This window comes from Acanthisitta chloris, unplaced genomic scaffold (assembly GCF_000695815.1).
Source record: "Acanthisitta chloris isolate BGI_N310 unplaced genomic scaffold, ASM69581v1 scaffold2417, whole genome shotgun sequence".
In the NCBI taxonomy this organism is placed as follows: Eukaryota; Metazoa; Chordata; class Aves; order Passeriformes; family Acanthisittidae; genus Acanthisitta; species Acanthisitta chloris.
The window spans coordinates 13683-15300 of NW_008682991.1; the positions used below are offsets into that span (position 1 = coordinate 13683).

Consider the following 1618-nt stretch of genomic DNA (forward strand, 5'->3'; position numbering starts at 1 on the left):
GAAGTCACAGAGAGCTAATGAGCCAAAGAGAGACTGGAGCAGGCTGTTTTATCAGAAGGATTTGTAGAAAAGGTTTTAATCTCAAATAGAAATCAAATGTGCTTGAGTTACTGTTTAATGTAAACTTGAAGTAAAAACCCTCCTCAGTGAGATTTTTAAATATTTTTTTTTTCCTTTTAGCATCTCCTTCTTTTCCTAGAGAGGAGGATTTCTAACTGACATATGGGATGTGCTTGCCATTACAGGTTCTGAGTCTGCTTCTCCGTGTGGCGCCTTGGAGTTTCTAGCTGGCACCATTACCTCCAACGAGTGGAGTTCTCCCACCTCCCCTGAGGGGAGCAACGACTCGGGGGGCAGCGAGGCCTTGGACAAACCCATTGACAATGACGCTGAGGGTGTGTGGAGTCCGGACATTGAGCAGAGCTTCCAGGAAGCGCTAGCCATCTACCCACCATGTGGACGGCGCAAGATTATCTTGTCAGACGAAGGCAAGATGTATGGTAAGGAGAAGGAAAGGACACATCACAACGCTCCAGGCAGCCTGCCCTGTGTAGGCTACTTGCCTCATACCAAAGGATGTTCTGAACGAACGCTGTTCTCTCAGGTGTTCCCAAGCTGATACAGTAGGCTGCTTCAAGTTGTACTTAGGAAAATCAGTGAAGATTTTAGCATTCACATATCAGAAAGAGTTATAGACATCTTTCGGGGGGAGCATTCAAAAAGTAGATCCCAGAGTTGAGCATACTACTGAGCTAATTTTTAATTGCTTCATGATGCGACTAAATCTATCCTTTATGGTATCTTTTGCTGCTGTCTCCACCTTCTTGTTATCCTAACAGGTAAAGGTCTGCATCTCTGCTGTTACAAGGCAGAAATTCAGCCCCTGCTTGTGGTATGCAAACACCTAGAGTTTGTCAACTATCTACACTTTCCAGATCTTAAGGACAGAAAACAGACCTCTGCCTGCTCCCTTTTGTTGTAGTTTGCCTTCTCATAGCCCTGGCATGAATAACTTGTGGGTTCTTCTAGTTAGCTAGATACTTAGCCCTGAATGAAGAGAAGCACTGGCTTGCAGCTGTATCAGAATTCAATTTTATAGGTGGTAGACATGCTTCTGAAGTGGATTTTTGACCTTTCACACACTTAAAATTTCTCACTTGATTTTGTCCACAAAATGTTGGTCTGGCCTGGATCCTCTAGCTCAGCATTGGAAGAAGCCGCCTGGTACTTTTGTGACTAAAAAGCAAAGCATATGCTGAGTGCCCAGTACTTAGTTTGAAGTGGACTGTTTCTCAAATCATTAGCAAGGACCTTATGAAAGGCAGCCTTCTTCCTACCCCTGTCAGTGCTTGCTTCTTCCCTGTCACCTCCCCTGTCCTCCCTACACTGGAATCTGCATGTCTTTGCAGACCCATTATGGGATGCTCCATGCATGCCCCGAAGCTTCATATGGAGCACTTGATAAGTCATTCTGCTGGTTTCTGTCCACCCATCGGGCCATTGTTCCCTGATTGAGGGAATAGATTGCTTTGGCTGTGGGGGCATGGGTGGAGTCTTGTTTACACGACCTTATCTACAATGGAGAGTTTTACTGGGCACATTTATCATTGAATCTGGA

The 1618-nt window shown here is 45.1% G+C and overlaps 1 protein-coding gene across 1 annotated transcript in view; it reads left to right on the top strand.

The window, feature by feature from the left end:
• The first annotated feature begins 239 nt into the window (after nucleotides 1-239).
• Nucleotides 240-1618, top strand: part of TEAD4 (TEA domain family member 4) — a 40213-nt gene continuing 38834 nt past the window's right edge. The window contains exon 1 of the mRNA XM_009078723.1: nucleotides 240-500. Coding sequence (XP_009076971.1) covers nucleotides 494-500 — 7 coding nt within the window. The 5' untranslated portion in view covers nucleotides 240-493. The remainder of the gene's footprint in view (nucleotides 501-1618) is intronic.